The following is a 19,601-nucleotide window of genomic DNA, read 5'->3' on the forward strand; positions in this document are numbered from 1 at the left end:
GAAACATTATTCTTGTGCCAGGAGAGGTGGAAAGGGAAGACCACCGAGAAAACTTTAAAAAAAAAAGTCTCCAAAATATTTTGGAGAAAATCCTCTCCTCCCCACTAATCTGAAAATGGCGACTGAGGTGGAGACCGCTCCAGTTGGTGAACCAAGAGTACGGAACTGTAAAACAGGGGTCTTTGACCTCGCCTCTCCCAGCACAAAAATCACCCTAATAAGATATAAATCGGAACCATAAAACACATCATTAAACAAACAAAATCTCTAACGCAAGGTTTTAGTACAGAAAGTAAATCAATTTCATTTCAGCGCAGGTACAATTCCCTCTCAAAATCTGTGGAGCATTGGTTCCAGCCCATTGGGTCAGACTGAGTTTTCCTATAAATATGATGGGGTGGTTTTGATACGAAGAACATGAAGGATATCAGATTGCCTTGAGGTGCGTGGTGAAGGGACAAGATGGCCAGATGGCTCTGTGTCAAAAGAGACAATCCTTCAGTACATAGGGAGATGTAGTCGCTGCTTTAAAAGGGAAATCATCCCCCTTGCCTGCCTGCCTAAAATAAGAGGGTCTCAGTCAGGGTGAATAGAAAGATATAAGCTGCAGGAGGTTCTATTTAACTCGATAAAAGTAACTTTTTGCAGTATTTACTACTGGCAGAATTCAGCGCAGTCCTTCCTTTCTCCCACTGTCCTTGTCCTGCCACCTGTTCCTGACCAAACAACAAACCCCCCTTCCCTGCATGGATCTGGCCTCCCTCTTATTGTCTCCATCCCCCCCCCCTTCATGTGGATCTGGTATCTCTTACCCAAGGGTCCTGCCAAAGCAACGGTGGCAGCCAGCCAGAAGAGGCAGTGCTGTGAACAGGCTGCTCTCAGCCGTCCCCACCTGGGCCTTTCCTCTACTGTATCACTTCCGACACGGCAGGGGAAAGGCTTTGGTGAGGCCAACTGCAAGCAGCCTGTTCACAGTGCTGCTGTCTCTGCTGGACAGCTGCCACCACTGCTTTGGGAGGACCCATGGATAAGAGATAAACCAGATCCACATGGAGAGGGGGGGGGGGGACAATCAGAGGGAGGCCAGATCCATGCAGGGAAGGGGGTTTGTTGTCCTCAAAAGGAAGACTTGTCCAGGGAAATCCAGACGCCTGGTAACCCTAATCATAGGAAAACTTGAGGTAAAAAAATGATATCCTTTCTCTTAAAGCTCCATGAGAACAGGAATAAGAAGGCTGGGCTGTAAACAAACCTCCTCCCCACAAAAGGGAATTAAACCAGGCTGAATTTTACTATGGAACTGATTCCTGGGCCTCAAGAGAACCTGAAGCTTGTTCTAACTTTCTGGCCTCCCTTACCATTGCATTCTGGAACTTGTAGTTCTATGTCCACAAACTTCATGAGAGCTGAGGCAGTCTGGATCTAGCCTGAGTTTTTTAAAATTTACCTTTAAGCATTCTGGGATTGGTTGTTAAGGTTAAAAACCACACATACCAGCATACTCAGAGAAGGAAGCTTTTAAAAAATCAAATTGTGTCTTATGGTTTGAGGTTAGTTAGATCTCCAGGCCTGGTCAGCCGTTGTGGAACTACAAGTACCAGAAGGCATTGAAGCTGGTGTTAGGAAGTTGAATGAGGCCTTAAGTCATGGAGTAGAATCACTGGGCAGCACAAACATGATCTCCATGTATACAAAGAGATCTAGGCTTGGCCCCTACATATTCATACAGAATGCAATTCAGGCCGAAGCCCATTTTAAGAAGCATTTGGCAGTGGAAGGTACATGATGGTCTATTGTTCACAGGATCGGTTATTTCTGAAGAATTTTAGTACACAAGATGTTTGGGGTAAGGGGTGATGCAGGTTGTGGTTAAAAGAAATGCATCAGCTGCCCTGTTCAGCATAGCTGGGTTCAAAGGTTGATGGGAGCTTTCTGTCATTTAAGAGGATTCATCATTTTGGATGATGGTAGTTGTGAACCACGGAAGTGGAACATTTACTTGATAAACTCTTTGTATATGTTGTTAATCATTTTGTGTTTGAATTATGATTTTTAAACATTTGAATGAATTGAGATCAATTATTTGTCATTAACTCTTTGCATACTGTATATGGAAAAGATAGCTTGGTGATGGCATCGAAATAGCATCAGCCATTCTTGAATGAGGAAAGAACCCAATAGAGGAGATTGCCAATTCCTCCATCTTAAGAGAGAAGCTTCATCTTCAGCTGACCATATGTCAACCATTCTTTCTCTTGCTCCTAAAAACTCTTCTGAAAGGCTATGTGAGTGGCAATATCATCTTTCCTTCCTTATCCTATGTAAGACCCAGAAGGTGGTAAATCAGTTCAAAGTGTGTTTCTCTAATGCTGGTTAGTCATTGATTATTTTTCAGCAAGAAACCATCCCAAGATAAGTGGGTTCCAGTGTATGATAAGTGATCGTCAGAACACAAAAGACACCATGCTGGTGAGCCCAATATCCTGTTTTGTACAGTGATCACCCCAGGTCAATAGCAAATCCTTGGCCGATTCTACTGGAGAGGTCCATTTATCAATGTTCGCTGTCAGAAGTAAGGGGCAGCAGTTCCTAAGTCAACTAGAGAAGTTTGGTCTGGAAAAATCAATATCCCAACGTCAATGAAAAGCTATTTAAACAAAGATAGTGAGATAAACTGAACTAACATTTTTGCTTGAAAGAGAGCAAAGGTAATTTGATCTCATGGCTTAGGAGCCAGCTGTGTGAGTGCTTGAGCAAACCTCTTGGAGGGCTAAATTCCATTGGGTTTAGCACCCTGAATCATTTTGCAAAGCTGGGAAATGGAAGCAAAGTAACAAGTTTCATCCTTGGCCTGGAAAAACACAATCTTCTACAATGATTCCCAACACTGACACAAAAGGTGCAATGTTGTTCAAGGTCGGATACGTTGACTGAGAAGAGCTTCCATCCCTGGACTTTGGGGGATATTGCATTACTAAAATAATGGTATAGTTTAGGAGGTCAAAATACTTTGTGTACAAAGGAAGAATAATCAGATATGACAATAGAGTCGTTTTATCTCATATATCTGAAGCGCATTTGGCATCTATTAGAAATTGTGCTTTTTTTCGACCTAGTACCAGTTCTATGGACTAGCCTGCCATTAGAATTAAGGAAAGAGGAATCCTTAGTGAATTTAAAAGCACAAGACTTTTGATGAGCCTTCTCTTTGGACTCGGCGGTCTGAATTCCTTTGTATTTTCTGCAGGTTTGTATCATCTTTCCTGTTTTAATGCAATTCTTTAGTTACTATATTGTATTATTTTGTAAACCGCTTTGTTCTTATTTGTAGTTTAAGCGGTATAGCAAGAGTTTTTAATAAACAGAAAAACAATCATAAGATGGTCAAACAGGTAGAAAAGGTGACAGCAAAATCCAGAAATACGAGGGGGTCCTGAAAAGTTCTCAGCCCAACCAAGACGAGAGTGGCGTGGATGTGGTTCAATCGATGATCTTAAACGTCAAAAACAGAGAATTTTATCGAAATGAGAACGCTCTTTTCAGCTCCAGTGGCAAAATAATGCTCAGAATTTGGGAAGTTGGTGCTTAAAGAGAAAAATGTCAAGCAGGGATAAGGATGATAAAGTCTCTGTATAAGTCTCTGGTGAGACCTCATTTGGAGTGCTGGAGTCAGTCGAGGGATGGCTACTAAAATAGTGATAAAAAGACATATTGAAACATAAAGATCACAGTGGGAAACATTTAACTCTCTCTGTTGCATCAATGCACAATTGAAAGGAAGCTCGGGAATGTGGGATCCCAGGATAAATGTGAAAGGGGGTAGGCTCAGGACTGTTATCTGAATTCATAAAAGTAGGGGACATGTATAGAGGATCTCAAAGGGAAAGGAAAGGATTTGAGAGCTTGCTATGGACGGTCAGGCCAACTGATCTTTATCTGCTGTCAGGCAGGTAAAAGATGTCATCTATCGCAAGGAGATTTCTTCCAAAATGACCTCAAAGCCTCTTGTATACACTTAGGTTTTCTGTGACTGACACTGATTGCCTCTGCAAACCTTGGTAAAAGTCCCTATGGTGTATCTAGTGTTTATTAGAGATTATGACATGCTTTTGTGTATTAGGGACAACAGAGATGTTATGTCAGTGTTTGTTACATGAGGTGGTAGCTAGAGCAATGTTTCAGTAGGCTGTAGCTTATGCCAAATTCTAAATGGGAGAGAGCGAACCATCAACCTTCGAGGGTATCCAATGGGCCTTATATCTAAGCCACCAACCAGCTGCAGTGCTGCTGAACCAAATCGAGTCTCAGGCTTGCTTTTGTAATTAGAAGCTGCAGATGCAAACCAGTGGACCCAAGACTGGGCTCAGAAGGTCAAGGATGCACTTGCAGAGGGTAATTTTAGAACCCGGCATCTTAAGTGGCCAAAAATGCACCTTAAATGAAGGCACAAGCATTCACATCAGTCCTAGAGCTGATGTAAATGAGCGCACCTACATGCAAATTTTAGTATTTATCTTTCCAAGTACTTGCCATGCTAACAACACTTTTACGCTGGTCTTGCTGCCTACAAGTAAGTGGCTCAAGACAGAATTTATCCCCAAAGTGATTTAGGTGCACATATAACGTCTCTTATTGGTAATTAATTGAAAATACCAACCAAAGGAATCTGTATGCAATTCTTTTAGGCACATAAGCGCAATTTCTGAAGAAAGGGAACCCACCAAGGAGGTCTTCAGAGGAAATCTAGCTTTCTTAGCCTCCTGTAAGTACAGTCACCCCTTCACATGAGCTCCCCTCACCCCAAAATTCTAGTACTTGATTAATAGCATTTATTGTTCAGCGTCACTTTTGATTAAATTTTTTAAGGCGTTCTTGAGGCTGGTTCTGCTGGGTGACTTCACTGCGGCTCTGAGAGGTTGTTCCTCGCCGGACTTATCCCCCTTCATTTCCAGTTCAATGGTCATGACGACCTTTGAACTGCGAGGGGACCCGCCTTCCGCCTTCTGAGTACCTTCCCTGCCTGCTAACTGCTATTTCCTATCTCTCCGGGAGTCCCCGCTCTTGGATCTCTTGTCACTGGAGGACTTTGTGAGCCTGGACTGGTCTAGCATGGCATACAAGACTGGAGTCTGAAAAAAATTGGGGGAGAAAAGAACATTAGAAATGAATTCACCACAGTAACATAGCTAAAAGGACTGACTGGTTCAACCAATCTGAGAATGAGACATTTTCTCTTTTCTGTTTGACCCATGTGACTGTCACGCTACTGCTTTTGCCCCTGCATTAATGAATCTGACTTTGTTCTCTGTTCTTCTGATACAGGGAAACTACTATAGAATTAAAGAATGGTTGGATTATCTGTTGTATTCATCATTTGTACTGCATTTGTCTCCAAAATTCCACTTACACATACTTAATCCAGGATTACCATATAAACCTGAATATATGCCCATCCGAATATAAACCGAGATAATATTTGCCCCCTAAAATGTTAACTCTACTGCTACTATTACTACTATTTATTATTTCTATAGTGCTACCAGATGGTTTATATTTAAGCACAGGTAATCCTCTCTCTCTGCCTTACCTCCCTCTCTTCCCTGTGGTGTCCACATTCCTGCCTTCCCTCCCTTCTCCAAGGTGTCCTACCCTGTCCCGTCCTGGCCAGCTCTGCACCCAGCCACACTGCAGGTCATCCCACCCAGCCTGAACACACCGCAGGCCTCTCCCCAGGTCTACTTTACAGTCCTGGTGGTCCAGTGGTGAACTGGGACAGGAACAATCCCTCCTTTCACCAAGGTGAAGTGTCATGTCCTATCCCAGAAGCTCTGCACCCCTCACTCCCAGACCCACTGCAGGCTCACCCCAGACCTATCTTACAATCCTGGTGATCCAGTGGTGAGCCGGAGCAGGGTTGTATGGTAAACCTGGGGAGAGGCCTGCAGTGGGTGTAGGTGTGGGTGTGGGGGGGGGTGCAGAGCCGGCTGGGACAGGACATGGCACCTCGCCTTGGGGAAAGTAGGGATTGCTTCTGCCCCAGCTTACCACTAGACCATTAGGGCTATAAGGTAAGCCTGGGGAGAGGTCTTCAGTGGGCCCAGGCTGAGTGGGACTTGAATACATAATTTGCACTCAAAAACAAGCACAACTAGCTATTAAATGTCAAAATGTACAGTGCCTTTCAGTGCTATATAAGTGATAAATAGTAGTATTAAGCAGGATATAAGGGGGGCCCATAACTCAATGTGTATGAGACACCCCTTGCCTGGGAAACCTGAAAAGACAAAGGATGAAGCTAAAGGATATAGAAATACTTCAGAGTTACAGTAAAAAGAATATTGCTTGCTTAGACGTTTGACCCAACTACATCCTGTTCCATTAACAGAATAGAAGATGTGCCTAAGGGATCAGGTCAGTGTACCCTAAATGATGTGCAATGCATTGAGATAGAACACCCCCTCTATTGTTGACAGGCGCAAAATTAAATACCATGTGATAACTAAGTCATGATTGTTGCTAGGAAAAATGATGAATGAAATAAGATTGACAAGAAATCATGTGATCAAAACTAATCAAAAGAACATTGCTGGAGTATGCAATTTATCATTGGATCTTAATGAAGCAATTGTAATTCAACCACGTATGTTTAATAATAAATTAAGTAATATAATAAACCTAATAAAATGGCCAGTCACTTGTAATTTGGGGAGATTCTTGGTTGATATTCTACCACTTAGTAGAATGCCAAGAACTCCCAAGGCCTTGATGTTTAAAATACAGTATAATTTTTGTGTCTGATAATTATTTCCTTGGACTCCTCCAGAGATGGAAGAAAGGGCTGAGGGGTATGAAACCTGTTCATATAGTTATTTAGCGCAAACAGCTTCACTGTTGTTACAATTACCCATACATAGCTTAAAGAACTTTAAATAAATAACTCTCAAATTTAATTTTTTGTTGGTTTTGCAATTTTAGAATTTCAGTTATAATGTGCCACGAAAAGCATTTGCTCCGTTTAGTGTTCCAGAGCTCAAAACGTTTGCAACACTGAGTTAGTCATATACAGTATATGGGCCAATGGTGGGGATTAAGTGACTTGCCCAGGGTCACGAGGAGTAGGTGGGTTTGAACCCACAACCTCAGAGTGCTGAAGCCAGAGCTTTAACCACTGCCCCACATTCTCCCCATGACATAAAATTCATACTTAGCGTGCATCCTCCTCTGTGCCTGACTTTGGATGACCTGAGGAGAATTCCTCCCTTCAAGGTCAGGAAAGGAGATCCCTAAGTACAAGATAGCGATGCGAAACATCGGTGTGATAGGCTCGGGACTAAGACAAAGAGATATTTCTTCAAAGAAAGAAGGGTAGATGCGTAGAACAACCTCCTGAAGGTGATGAAAGAAAAGTAGTAACAGCCTTCGAGGGACCCCTCACGGAAGAAGAGGAAATAAGTAACCGACCTGGGGGGAGCTTTTCTCTTCTCTACCTTTGTCCCTGCTCTCGTTCTCTTATTTCCCTCCGTTTTTCTCGCTCCTTTTACCCCTCTTTTCAGCAAAGGATATTTCAGCTCTAGAGTTCATTGACTCACCTGCCGGGTCCGTTTTGAGTCTTTGCTAGATTTATGAAGTTTTCCTCTTTCCATAGCACTGAAAGAAAAACATCAACAATCACCTGTCACCAAAGGAACAAGAACCTCTTTCATTCCCTTTAGAAAGCAATAGGCACCTGTCTACTCCCTCATATCACTCCTTTCCCTGTGAGAGGATTTCCAGAGACTGAGAGCAGTAGCGTAGCGGGGGTGAAAGGCGCCCCTCCCCCACCCCCTGCTCCTTCCCGACCTCTAGTTGTTCACCGCCGCGACCATCAACTTCAATGTGCTTCTCGCGACCGCGTCCTCTCCCTTTGTCACTTCCTATGTGCGGCACCCAGACGTGACATCAGTATGAGCCAACGTGGTTGCGAGGAGCACGTTGAAGTTATTACTTGCGGCGGTGAAAAAGCAGAGTTAAGGGGGAAGGGAGTGCGCATGTGGCAGAGAGGAGGAGGGGTCCTGGGGCAGACTGCCGCCCCTTATTACGCCAGTGACTGAGAGTTCTTCACTGGGAAATTGCTTGTAATCTTGGGGAAAGGTAGGCTTGAAGTTAAATAAGTATGTTCAGGGACTTTCAGTGTTCTGCTCACTTAGCGAGGGAGTTTAAGGATTTTGTTTTTTTTCCTTAGCATAGAAAGTCTCTGTTATAGTTCATAGAACATAAGAACATAAGATTTGCCGCTGCTGGGTCAGACCAGTGGTCCATCGTGCTCAGCAGTCCGCTCACACAGCGGCTCTTAGGTCAAAGACCTATTTGAATCTAGCCTTATTTGCGTACGTTCTGTTCCAGTAGGAACTTATCCAACCTTGTATTGAATCCCTATAACAGCCTCCGGAAGAGCCTTCCAGATTTCTACCACTCTCTGGGTGAAAAAAAACTTTCTTACGTTTGTACGGAATCTTTTCCCTTCTAACTTTAGCGAGTGCCCTCTCGTTCTCTTCACCTAGGAGAGGGTGAACAATCTCTCTTTCTCTACTAAGTCAATTCCCTTCAATATCTTGAATGTTTCGATCATGTCCCCTCTCAGTCTTCTCTTCTCAAGGGAGAAGGGGCCCAGTTTCTCTAGCATAATGATCTCCAACACATGCAGGCCTCAATGTTCTCCACTGTGGCCCTCAAAGCCCTCCACTGCGAAGTCCTCTATTAGCTGAAATTACTTTATGATACGGTTGCACCTCAAAAACTGTGTGCAATCCGGAACCGTGGTTCTGCCCCCAGGCAGAACTGGGTGGGGCTAGAGGAAGTACTGGGCGGGGCTGGGACACAATAGGGCGGGCTGGAGGCGGAATGGGGCGTGGTTATGTAACCAAGATTTCTTTTTTTAAATATGGTAACTCTGCATATAAAGAGACAGTGACCTAGAACGCATATGGATCTACATAGGTCCAGCCCACTTTACAGGTACATCCCTCCAGCACAAAAGAAAGCAGTATGCCTCACCTGAGCTCCCGACGCACTCTGGCTTGCCTCTTCAGCCAGCAATATCGGATGAGGTAGGCAGCAATTACCACAATGATCACTAATCCCAGTGCTGTTCCAATAATTGCACCCAGGATGACCCCAGCTCGTATGGGCACTGGAAAGAGAAAAGGGAGTTCTTGTAGTGCACTGGGGTCAATACATCTGAACTTCGCAGCCTGGGTCAGGTCATGGGGGCTATTCTATAAAGAGCATCAAAAGTTAAGTGCCAAGATGCAGTATCCTAAACGCTACTTCTACTATTTATACTTTAAACCGCCTCCAGAATACCCATAGCGCCCATCTAAGTGACTAATATTCAGGCATGATGTGTCAATGAAAACCAGGCTTAGATGCTGTGCGCAGATCGGGCATATTCTATAACAGCGCACCTAACCTTTAGCTTGTAGTATCTTGGCATTGCAAATCAGCTGATGCAGCAGTATAAAACTAGGACTGGCTTGGAGTCAACTAGTGATTCTAGCCCCCAAACCTCTTTTCTTTCTCACCTTTCTCGAAGACAAACAGCTGGACAGAGGAGGACTTCCCCACAACGTCGGGTGGGTTCTTTACGTCACAAGTGAAGGTTCCATTGTCCGTAGTGTCCAAGTTGTAAATCACAATGGAGCCATCCTTCTTCCGCAGGTTCCCTACCCAGTCTATGCGCTCCTTAAATATTCCCTTGTCGATGTAGGCCTGCCCCTTTGTGTAGTGGAATATCTGTGGAAGCAGGGAAAGGTGGAGAGGAAGACATGAGAAAACAGGCCCAAACTGATAATATGCAAGGGTGGTGGAAGTCCTAGATGAACCTTCAGTCTTACACCCTCCTTCAGTTAACTTTCAGGCCCCTTCTGCCCAAAGATTTGATAATTAAAGTACGTACTGATGGTTCTTTCGGTTTATACGTATTCTTTGGCTCTGAATGTGGCTACTCTTTGCTGCCCTCAAAAATGCTTATTCTTACCTAATATTTGAGCTGGGCAGGGGTGTAGCTGACAAGCTTCCCATCAAAATCACGTCAGGAAGGGGCATCCGCGCATGCCTGAACGCAATACAGTGATATCACTGCGTTGTGTCTGCGCATGCTCGGATGCCGTCTGAGGGCAGGGACGGGACACAGTTGGAACGGGATGGAACTGGGCGGGCCTGGGGGCATGGCCATGAGTCCAGATTTTCCTTCGGGAAACTCTGGTAACCCTATGCAAGCAGAATCTCACAAGTGTTAGGATCATAATCTTTCTAAATAGCCAAGCAAAGGTCTGGCAGAACCTAAGAAGAGCCTTATTGGGTCAGACCAATGGTCCATCAAGCCCAGTAGCCCATTCTCACGGTGGCCAATCCAGGTCACTAGTATCTGGCCAAAACTCAAAGAGTAGCAACATTCCATGCTACCGATCCAGGGCAAGCAGTGGCTTCCTCCATGTCTTTCTCAATAACAGACCATGGACTTTTCCTCCAGGAACTTGCCCAAACCTTTCTTAAAATCAGCTACGCTATCCGCTCTTACCACATATGGCATAAAAATGTTTCTAAAAGGGGGAAGAGCAACCATGTTACAACCATCCAGCAGAATAAAGTGTGGCACACAAGGCAAAAGCAACTCTCCCCAGCGTCACACAGAGAGAGGCAGAGCAGTAGGGAGTGAAAGCAACTCACTTCACTGTAATAGAAAGGCAGAGCTGGGATTAGAACTGAAGTACAGAGAGGGAAAGCAATTCATTTCAGTGTCAAATAGAGAGCGGCAGAGCTGGGATTAGAACTGAGGCACAGGGAGGGAAAGCAATTCACCCCAGTGTCTCACAGAGATATTAGTCGTGAACCCTAAATAAAGAAATAGATGTTTGGAGCCATATGGTAACCCTACTTGGCCCAAGGTCACACAGAGGAGAATCGTTGGCACAGCTAGAGATTCAAGCTGAGCTAAATTACGAATTAATGCAGTGTATTATAAAAGCAAATAAAGTCAGAGTTCTTACAGAATTACTGTCTTTGCCGCTCTGAGGCCTGTAGTACCAAGTCACAGAGACTTCATCTGAGATCCATTCCTCTGACCAGAAGGTGCAGGAGAGGGTGACCCGTGACCCAATCGTGCCATGGACTTCTCGACTGGTGTACACTTCAATGGCCAGAGCTGGAGTAAGCACTGTAAGGAAACAAACAAGCATGGCTGCAGCATAATTCAAGGTCTTTCCAAGGTCAGAGGTTTGTTCACACTCACAGCATTCCCTCCAATAACAAAGGACACTGGCTAAGTCCCATCTCAAGGCATGAAGAGGGGTGTGACAGGAGCATTGTATGGGACTGATTCCAGAGGACAGAGTGCCAAGTTATCCAGTTCTGAGCTGGAGACGTTTTAGCTTACATCCCAAACCATTCTACCATTTGAATCAGTGCTACAAGTTCCATGATGGTGGCAGAGGAGACAGGAACAGACAAGAGGGCTGCTCTCTTATGCCACCTGCTGGCAGAAGAGAAGTTCTGCAGCCAGGGGTAGGGGTGACATTAACCTTGATTTCCTCCACCCTCCCAAGGATGACCTGCATCTGACTACTGGCACTTTATTTCTAGAACATAAAAATCACTGGATATGTCCTTAGCAGCGTGGACAGGAATGACTGGGCAGATTGGAAAGGCTGATTGCTATTTTTCTGCTATCATCTACCTTGTTACTCTGATTTTATCAGCCAAGAGAGCAGAGTGATTCTTCAAAATATGTACTTGGAGTGAGGTGGGGGAGGAATTGCTGGTTCAGGCATGTTGCATAGGGTAAAGGATCACAGATTTGGTATACCGCTTTCTGTGGTATAACCAAAGCAGTTTACATTTTTATTTCCCCAGACACATAGTATAATTGAATTTAAATTATCTGTATAGAAAACTGGTTCAAAGCAGATTACAATTAAAGATAAAACCCAAAATATATTAAAAATATATATACTGTATACCTTAAAAGTACAAAATCAAACTAAGCCCACACTGCTCCAATACTCATAGAATTAAGCACTCCGGGCCACAATACAAGCCTTTACTGCAGCTTTGTAAACGAGGGCCTAAATTACTTATTGGCATGTATACATGGAGATGTGGGAGGAATTCTATCAATGGCATGGAGACAGTTGAGATGAGCGAAATCTAATTTTCTTGCACTTTGAGATGTTGCTACTATCTCAGTACTTGGCCCCTGTCGAAAGAAGATTCTGGGTCAGATGGACCGTTGGTCTGATCCCGGAGGACTATTCTTAGGCCAGCTCAACAGCTGATGCATGTCTCTCCCGGGTCCATCCCTCTTGCAGTTATTGAGCTCACAACTGCATTTATCTGCTCATAGGTTAGAGTTTAAGAAATTATTGAAGACACAACTTTTTATACCAGCATTTTTGTAATGGAATAATTACTCTGATGAAGGAACAGTTTAATCTGGGGCGGAAGAAATGTAACGAAGATGCAGCTTTTTTTAATCTATTGGTATTAGGTCGTTATCTATGTTTTACATAGGAATTGTTGATAGATGGTCTATAAATTTTAAAAATAAATAAATAAGGTGTTCACTAAAACTAATTATAGCTAATAATTGGTCCATAATGTCAATCAGCAGCTAATTATCATAACTGACAGCATTCTAGAATTTGTTGGTTTTTTTTTTTTTAGTTCATTAATTTTATTGAATATTATAAGTAATATACAGAAAGCAGTTCAAATACATAAAAATTGAATAAGAAATAGTGATGTAGAAACAAAAGAAACCATAATTGCTGTTATTTGCATATAGTAGATTAGTAAGAAGAATTCAGAGTATTTTAAACTGCTAAGAAAAGAAATAGAAAGGATAGAAAAGCAGAGAAGATGAATTGAAATAAAAAAGAAAAAAGAGAGATAAAGAAAGAGAGAGAGACAGAAGTGTCTACAAGGCAGAATGAACATATGAATCTAAGAATGACCAAGGTGATTTATTTCGCACCAAATTTGTAGAATAACGGGATATCATGTTCTTTTCATATGCATATGATTCGAATTTGTGGTACATGCTCCAGGAGTTCCACCAAAAGGTGTAGTCTAGTAGTGTGGGTGACTTCCAATTTTTCAAAATGTGCATAAGAGCTGTCACAATCATGGTGTCAATAAGTTTAGGAGGACAGTTTGATAGTGCGAAACAAGGGTGTTGAGAACGAAGGATTATAATGTCTATGGAAATAGCTTCTGAACATTTGGTAATAGATTTTATGGTGTCCCAGATACGAGTCCAAAAGGAATGAACCATAGTGCAGTGAAGAAGCTGAAACAAGACCCTACCTGTTGGAACTGTTTGAAAGAGCCTGGAACTCTTGATCACATGCTTCTTCACAGCATTCTAGAAGTTGTACATTTACATACGAGCATTTCAGCAGCCTCAGATAAGGCAACACGCCATAAAAAATAGTAGAGGCTAAATGTCAGTCTTTCCACCGAGAACGGTTCTGAGCACCTTTTTCCAGTCGATAAGGAATCAGTTAGAGTGTTTTGCAAGGGGTGCCTTAGTTGTTTGATTGGGTTTCACCCTAGTGTGTTGAGTTATTTCCCCAGTAGTATTGTTTGGTAATTATTTAGTCAATTTTCCATATCGTTCTCCCAAGGGAGCTCTGAACGGTTTACATGAGTTTATTCAGGTACTCAAGTATTTTCCCTGTCTGTCCCGGCGAGCTTACAATCTATCTAATGTACCTGGGGCAATGGGGGGATTAAGTGACTTGCCCAAGGTCACAAGGAGCAGCGTGGATTTGAACCCACAACCTCAGGGTGCTGAGGCTGTATCGTCACACACTCCCCTATAGGAACAACACAGTAGATGACAACCAATAAAAGACCTGATTGATTCATCCAGTCGGCCCAAGATAAACTCATATGGTATTACATATGTATTACTTTTTCATCACTCTCTGTCATACGTACCTACCAGCAATAGCTCTGGCATTCACTATAATTATAATAACTCTATTTTTATACTTCGCTGATTGTCCAGCGCCTCTTGTTGTAAACCGCCTCGAACTATCATGGCTTTGGCGGTTTATAAAATTATTATTATTATTTACAGACAAGAAAAACAGTTATATTATTAATAAAATCACAGATGTCTTGAAATTGCTAAGGCATTAAACAAATTTAACAAACAGATAGGTTTTCAATGTTTTTCTAAAATCCTGGTAAAAAGGGGAAATCGTAATCAAACCACAGATGCATCATATACAAATTATGGAGTTGCCTCAGTAACAGCAAAAAAAATTCTTCACTCCCAGGCATTTTGGAAATGACACAAAACCAACCAATGCATGTAATGTAAAGAAAATCTGCTAAGAGAATTCAGACTCTGAAACTCCTGCTCCACCAAGACCTCCTAGTTATAGCAAAATGCCTCACTTTAGGAACAGATATCCCAAAACGTTAGACTCTGTGTGCAGTGTATTTCCACTCACATTGTGCAAAATATAAAAACATTACAGATGCATAGAATAATAACCGCCCTAGCATAAGAAAACATAAACATTTTAGAGGGAATACAACCAATCTCAATTGACCAATTTTTCAAACAAATAAGTTTTCAACCACTTCCTAAAAGAATACTAGGATTGAGCTTGTGGTTTAAGAACCAGGAGTTCATTGAAAAGAAAAAGTTTTCTCCAAAAGTCTCAAATCTGGAATAGTTCCATCAATACATTGAAAATAAAACTTTTCTTTTTTGATTCGTCTGGGCATTTTCTTTTCTTTTCCTGGTGGTTTATGTTCTTGTTTTGCTTTCAGTGCCTTCCTCTTCTCATCTTTTCAGGGTCTCCCTTTCTATTTGATGTTTCTTCTGTCTGCTTCATTTCCTACTGTATCTTTCTCTAATTTTAATCTCTGTTCTTCTCCCGAGTTTTTAAATTGACCATTCACTCTCTTCGTAGACTCTATCTTCTACCCACTCCCTATCTCTCTTTTCCACCCTCTCGACTCACCCCTTTCCCATCCCTCACTTACATTCTTCTGCTTTCACCCTGTAAGCATTTTAGAGAGGCTAAACAGGGGTCACTCACAACAGATTTTATATTCTGGTAGCATTCTGGTTTAGGAAATCTCTTTATCTATATTTACCTGTTTTCCCAAAGATCTAAACCCAAAACCCCTGTGCCAATAGGATTGCTGACAAACAAATAGATCAGGCTTGGTGTTAGAAAGATAGGAAACGTAATAATGATCAGAAAGTGCAAATTACCCACTATTGTTATGAATTGTTTGGAAAAACAAACACATGTTTCCCCTATAGGCTAAGATTGGGTAGGGTTACCAGACGTCCGGGAGTCCGGATGGCTTTTCAAAACCTGGGATTAGGGCGTTACAGGGCGGGAATGGGTGAAATTGTGTGGGCCTGGTGGGCAGATCTAGGGGGTCCGGATTTTCTGACTGGAAAATCTGGCAACCCTAAGATTGGGCCTCCCAATTAGCGTTCCTCCCTATTACACAGAAAACTGATCCGACCTGTGCATGCAGGGAAGGTCCTTCCTCAGTCAGCTGGTGCATCTCATTGCGCAGAATCAGGCACGCTGCCCAACACAGTCTGAGTGGGAGAGATGTCTCTCAGGAGGAGGACCATACACTGGAATGTCAGAAGTCTGGGTCCAGCCACTCTCTTCAGGTCTCTGTCACAGACTCAAAGGGTAGAGGTTCAGGCATAGCATAGCCAGCAGGCCTCAGGATCAGGAACCAGCAGCATGCATGCCCCCTTCTTAATGATAGCCAGGAACCACCAGCTTGGGGTCCCTTCTTAGAGAGTGATAGCCAGGAACCACAAGCCCACTTGGGAATTCCACGTTTCCTGTTCGACCTCATGACCTGAGCATCTCCGGAAATATCCTTCCAACTTCAATATAGGCAAATAAATTCCAGGAACCCTAGCTCCTGGCTGGTGGCCCTCAGAAAGTTTGGGGTCCAAGTGGTCTAAAAGGACAAGTGTGCCCTAGATAAGGCTGCAAGCTAGAACACATGGCGATAACAAATCCCAGTTGTTTCAGTTCAGCGCGTCACTGATAAGATACTGAAGGAACAGAAATAGGCCAGACGTTTTTCTCTGCTTCAAGCATAGTCTCTGAATTCTAGCAGCTCTGTGTAAAATTGTTGTGCAGGCCTAATCCTTACACTCTCACCTAATTAAATGCCTCATCCTCTCCCCTGTCATTATTCTGCTATCTTGGGTCCTTTCTCCCACTTCAGCTCCCAATATGAGTCCCCTCTCTCTCCCCCATCCATCCTATCCATCCATTTTCAAGTACAGTCTCACTATCCCTGTCCCTCACCTGATTAGGTCTTCCTCACTCTGTCTCCTCTACATATAGATCTCCCTCTCCCTGTTCCCCCATGCCCCATATAGTCCTTTTCTCATATGCCATACTGGGTCAAACCAAAGGTCTATCTAGCCCAGTATTGTTTCCAGCAGTGGCCAATCCGAGTCACAGTACCTTACAGAATCCCAAATAGTAGCAGCATTCCATGCTACTAATCCCAGGGCAAGTAGTGGCTTCCCCCATGTCTGCCTCAATAGCAGACTATGGACTTTCCTCTAGGAACTTATCCAAACCTTTTTTAAACCCTGCTACACTAACCACTAGGCTACTCTTCCACTCAAACCATGCTGACTCTCAGTTAACATAAGTATTGAACTTCTAGAGGCAACACAGGAAATTAAATAAGAAAAGTGATTGGGAAGGCAGAACCTTCTTTTATCCCCTGACATGTTCTCAAAAAATAAAAATAAAAAGTTATTCAGGAGATACAGCACATGCTTTCTTTACAACCTTTGCTGGTCCTTTATGAAAAACAACCCAGGACACTATAACTCTGAAAAAAATAAAGACCTCGTGATTTTATCCAGAATCACAGAAATACAGAGCTGGTTAAAGACCTCAAGAAGTCATCCACAACCATAGACAGATGGGGCCGAAAGATACCCTTCAGGCCAGCCATAATTGTAGAAAGATACTGCTGGAAAGGATCCATATTTGTCATCTCGATTAATATAAAGATAAAGCTGGAAGAGACCTAAGGGTTCCTCCAGAATCACAGGATAAATCGAATGGTTGCCATTTTAGCCCCCTTACATACACAGAGATAAAGTTAAATATGCATTTCTTGTGCCTTTAAGCTGGTATTTTATCAGCTTTCTCTTTATTTTGTAATGTATTTTATCCGCATTCCACTCATTATTGTTAAGTTTCTCTTATTTCAATCTGTTGTATTTCATCTGTATTTTATGTACTTGCCCAGTTTGTTGTGAACCGAATAGAACTTTTTTTGGTATGGCGATATATAAGAATAAATTATTATTATTAAATAAACAATCAAATACAGGACTGTACATAATCTAACTTAATGCATTTCTCGACTAGTTTTTGAGAGTTGCCACACTATTCCATAGGTCCAAAACAGCAAATAATAACTGCCCCAAAAAATACACTTGAATACCATAATAAAAAAAAAACATTATAATGACAGTATACAGGAGAAAGGTAAAGGTGAAAGAGAGCCATGTTGATGTATTAGGGATTGGCAGTTGAATTTGATTTTGGATAGTGAGTTCCAAAACCTCATGTCTTCATCTAAACCTTTCTTATCTGATCCAAAATGTTTGTTGTGGCACCACAGGGAGCTAGGGCTGAATGGGACATCCAGAATCCCAGAAAGATCGAAATGAGGGGACCTGAAGAGCTGCAAGAGATCTCATGAAGTCACCCTGACCACCCCTGCAGCTCACATGCCCCACACGGATACCTTTCTGAACGGCTTTTCAACTCTATCAATAATGGAGATACCACTGTCTCTCAGCCCTTGATCTGAAACAATATCAAAATATAGAATTTTGTTTCTGCAAATTGGCACTTAACAAAGTAAGAGAATAACATTCAGAATTTAGGAAGTTAGTTGGGCTGAGAACTTGTAATGTGTGTCATTTTTCTCGTTTCTCATTTAGAATCAGGTCTCTTCTTAAACCTGTCCTAGGGAACCCCTCAGCCAGTTGGGTTTTCAAGATATCCCTAATGAGTATGCATGAATGAGATATGCCTCTAAAGTAGGTAATAGGCCAGGGGGTCCCTTAGGACAGGTTTAAGAACCACTGATTTAGTCTAAGATGCAAAAATCATCATTCATAACTACCTAGGCTCCCCCCCCCCCCCCACTTAACCTGTCATTGAAGTGTGAATCCTCAGCTGGGATCTTTCCAAAATTGTGCAATCATGGATCCTAAGTCCATCCACTGGGTGTCACTACTGTGTTATAGTGACGCTTCCTGCCCCCCAGGGTCTGAACCCACTGCCTTTCCTGCCTTCCCAGCCCTGGTCCCCAGGGAGCCACAGACATGAGCCAAGAATCCATGCCAGATCCTTCATTAAAGAAAAATCAATGACCAAATTTGATGTATGAGTCTGTCACCTTCCAGTCTGCTGTAGAGCAACTGGTCTGGGGCTTCTCCCTCCCAGGTAATAGAGTAGATGCAGAGTTACTTACCCATTAAAATGAAAAAGAAAGCAGAAACTTGGGATACAGCATTTTCCCACCAGTTCTTTGGAGTCATGGCTTTGCCGTCGAGATTAAATCCTTGGATACATTAGACATGAAATCACACAGCCCAGATCCCTCCTAGGAAGAACTGAGGGTGGGATCCAGTCTGCAGTGGGGCTTAAAAACTGCCTGTGGTCAGCGGGTGTGGGGTCTGCTAGCCATTGGGCCAATGGAGACTTGGCATTTTATTAGTGGGAGCTTTTAGGAGAAAAAAAACCCAGCAAATAGAAAGGAGAATTTTGTTTTCTGTTTGGAACTGTGTGGCAAACATTCAGTGGTGAAATATTTTGAGACACAGCAGGGCTTTGTCACTTTTACATTCTCCCTGCAGATGTGGGCGATTCTTTAGCCCCCGATAAGAATGCTGTAACAGATAGAGGACAGAGAGATGGAGGGCAAGACAGAGAGAGAGAAAATGAGTCAAAGGGACAGAAAAAGAGACAGAGAGGAACAGACAAAAAAGAAAGAAAAGGAGGGGTAGAAGAGACAGACAGAAGAAAGGAAAGAGATACAAAGAGATAAGAAAGAGACAGAGAGAGCATGATATAAAGAGAGAAAAGTAAAGAGAGAGCGAGGAGGGAAAAAGAGAGGAAGAGATGGATACTACAGAGAAAAGGAAGGAAAGAAGATCAGGTATAGAGAGAGAACAGGAAATGGAAACAGGCAGAGAGAGAGAAGAATATGAAGGGAAATTGAGAAAAATGGAAACAATGAAAAACAGATATAAGAGAAAGAGGTAGGTTGAGAAAAATAAAAGTAGTTGAGAGGAATAAAGACAAAAAGAAGAATGAAGAAAGGTAATGAAAAAGAGAATAGGGAGATTGATTTTAGTTTCTTTATTTGATTGCATTGTATTTACATTCCACCAACACAACAAGAAAATTCAAGATACATAAAGAAGAAATGGAAAAGTTGTCTCACATTCCACATCTGCAGTCCATGTGCACACACCCATCATGTCAAAGGTGCAAAAGTCATTCTTCATTTAT

At 42.6% G+C, this 19,601-nt stretch overlaps 1 protein-coding gene across 1 annotated transcript; it reads right to left on the reverse strand.

Annotated features, from left to right (window-relative positions):
• Positions 1 to 1,078: 1,078 nt before the first annotated feature.
• On the reverse strand, positions 1,079 to 18,723 carry MPZ (myelin protein zero). The gene is made up of 6 exons (XM_033925361.1): positions 18,559 to 18,723; positions 11,028 to 11,194; positions 9,561 to 9,771; positions 9,034 to 9,169; positions 7,590 to 7,647; positions 1,079 to 5,129 (listed from the first exon to the last, which is right to left on the reverse strand). Exons 1-6 carry the CDS (start codon positions 18,623 to 18,625, stop codon positions 5,031 to 5,033), a joined length of 738 nt encoding a protein of 245 aa, XP_033781252.1. The 5' UTR covers positions 18,626 to 18,723; the 3' UTR covers positions 1,079 to 5,030.
• Between the last annotated feature and the right edge of the window lie 878 nt (positions 18,724 to 19,601).

This window comes from Geotrypetes seraphini, chromosome 16, assembly GCF_902459505.1.
Source record: "Geotrypetes seraphini chromosome 16, aGeoSer1.1, whole genome shotgun sequence".
In the NCBI taxonomy this organism is placed as follows: domain Eukaryota; kingdom Metazoa; phylum Chordata; class Amphibia; order Gymnophiona; family Dermophiidae; genus Geotrypetes; species Geotrypetes seraphini.

Bases quoted from the DNA above. Each gene is read 5' to 3' on its own strand.
- MPZ (XM_033925361.1), bottom strand. From the start codon at position 18,625: ATGACTCCAAAGAACTGGTGGGAAAATGCTGTATCCCAAGTTTCTGCT. The intron at 9,772-11,027 runs GTAAGAACTCTG...CTGCTTCCACAG, and splicing joins GCGGCAAAGACAGTAATTCT to ATATTCCACTACACAAAGGG. The intron at 9,170-9,560 runs GTGAGAAAGAAA...TTCTCTTTCCAG, and splicing joins GCTGTTTGTCTTCGAGAAAG to TGCCCATACGAGCTGGGGTC.